The 1618-nt window shown below is 46.5% G+C and overlaps 1 protein-coding gene across 1 annotated transcript; it reads right to left on the reverse strand.

Annotated features, from left to right (window-relative positions):
- Nucleotides 1-818: 818 nt before the first annotated feature.
- Nucleotides 819-1395, reverse strand: LOC115310409. The gene has a single exon (XM_029968773.3). The coding sequence runs from the start codon at nucleotides 1359-1361 to the stop codon at nucleotides 819-821; it is 543 nt and encodes a 180-aa protein (XP_029824633.2). The 5' UTR covers nucleotides 1362-1395.
- Between the last annotated feature and the right edge of the window lie 223 nt (nucleotides 1396-1618).

The following is a 1618-nucleotide window of genomic DNA, read 5'->3' on the forward strand; positions in this document are numbered from 1 at the left end:
CAACGAATACGTTCAAAATTCCTAAAAATAGGGTGGCTGAGAAAAAAATATATTTAGAGGAACTAACTGCCAGTCATGGTGGACGTCGTGGGTTGCAATAACTAATTAACGGGATACTTAAGTAAAGTGCACTAATTAACGTTTTAATTAGGGGAAATAAACATATGGTTCCATTTATAAACTTGCTAAGCATCATCGAAAACCACTAAATCAACTAATTTCAGAAATATATGAGGCATGTACAGCATTTTGTGGGGCGTTCCGAAACAATTGTCAGTTCGGACGCGTTGTTCGAGTGGCCCTCCTCCACGTGGTCCAGGTGTCCAGCTATCGCCTGGCTTCCCCTAATAATTGGGGTTGTGTGGATATTTAACAGCGTGTAGCCATTTCAAAGTTGCGACCAGTCACTCGCTGTGTAGATGAGAAATTTAGCCAGTGCGGTACAGCCGCTAGCCTTGGGTCTTCAACGTGCACCACGCAGTAGTGATACACGACCGCACGCCGGTACGATGCTCATCCAGATCGAAATAGGCAGGGGTGGGGCTCGAACCCAGGATCCCTGGGTTCTGCAGCGCGAGCTTTCGCTCCGCGCGCGTCGAGCTGGGTGTGCGCTTTAGCTTACTCGGCCACCGATTTTTTTTTTTTTTTTTTGCCAGCTTGGCTTTTATTTGTTTAAAAACATTTTGCTATTTACAACCTAAAAGGTCAGCACTTCTGACACACCTCTCACAATTGTGCGCACATTTTCAGCATGACGCTGTTTGTCGAGTTGGTCTGCGTAGCCACACCTTTCCAAAGAGTGCAAAACCTTCGGGACCTTATAGCTTTAAAAGGGTCCTGAACCTCTCCCAGTGTTCCGTCTCCTTGAACGAAGTTTCTTTTATGATGGATGACGTGTAGTGAAATCCCTCTAAGAAGTGGCGCCACGCACACTTCCCTCGTTCTCGTACCAAGGTGGGATCAGTACGCGAGTTCCATATCGCATGCAAACCGATCAGGGTCAGGAGCTCGTAACATCTGCTTTGTTGCTTTTCCGGTGTGTCTAGAAACTTCATGCTGTACCAGGTTGGGCATAGATTGATCCGAAGCTCCGCGCGGAGCTGAGCCCAAAATAGTTCTGCATTAGTACAATACATGAATGTATGTTGCAGTGTTTCGGGAACAGGGCAAATGACACAATTGACTCCCCAAGGCAGAAAAAAACCTTTTTGTTCCTCCCAAGTCTTGACCGGTAAAACTTCGGTATGAAAGCGCACAAAAAAATCCTTTATCCCTGGCCGAACTGGGTATAGACTCAGACGCTTGAACACGTCCGACTTTTCGCAGCCAGGAAACATTTGGCGATACATTGGAGGCGGCATTACCAGGTCTAGAGTGTCCCAATAAAAACGTCTGCGTTTGACGCTGTTTAGGTATTCCCACGAAAAACGTTCTTCAAAAAAACAAATCGCATCTCTAATTTCTCTATAGTATCGTAGGATCGAGGTCCTTTCTGGAGTGCCAACGGTCTCTTTAGTACATGGAGCCAGATATGGTCCACCAAGCTCCTTTAACGCCGCCATCAACACCGGGCTGGTTGCTCGGTTTGGGAAGACAAGGAAACGTTGCACTTTCAATT

This window comes from Ixodes scapularis, unplaced genomic scaffold, assembly GCF_016920785.2.
Source record: "Ixodes scapularis isolate PalLabHiFi unplaced genomic scaffold, ASM1692078v2 PGA_scaffold0__279_contigs__length_252992795, whole genome shotgun sequence".
In the NCBI taxonomy this organism is placed as follows: Eukaryota; Metazoa; Arthropoda; class Arachnida; order Ixodida; family Ixodidae; genus Ixodes; species Ixodes scapularis.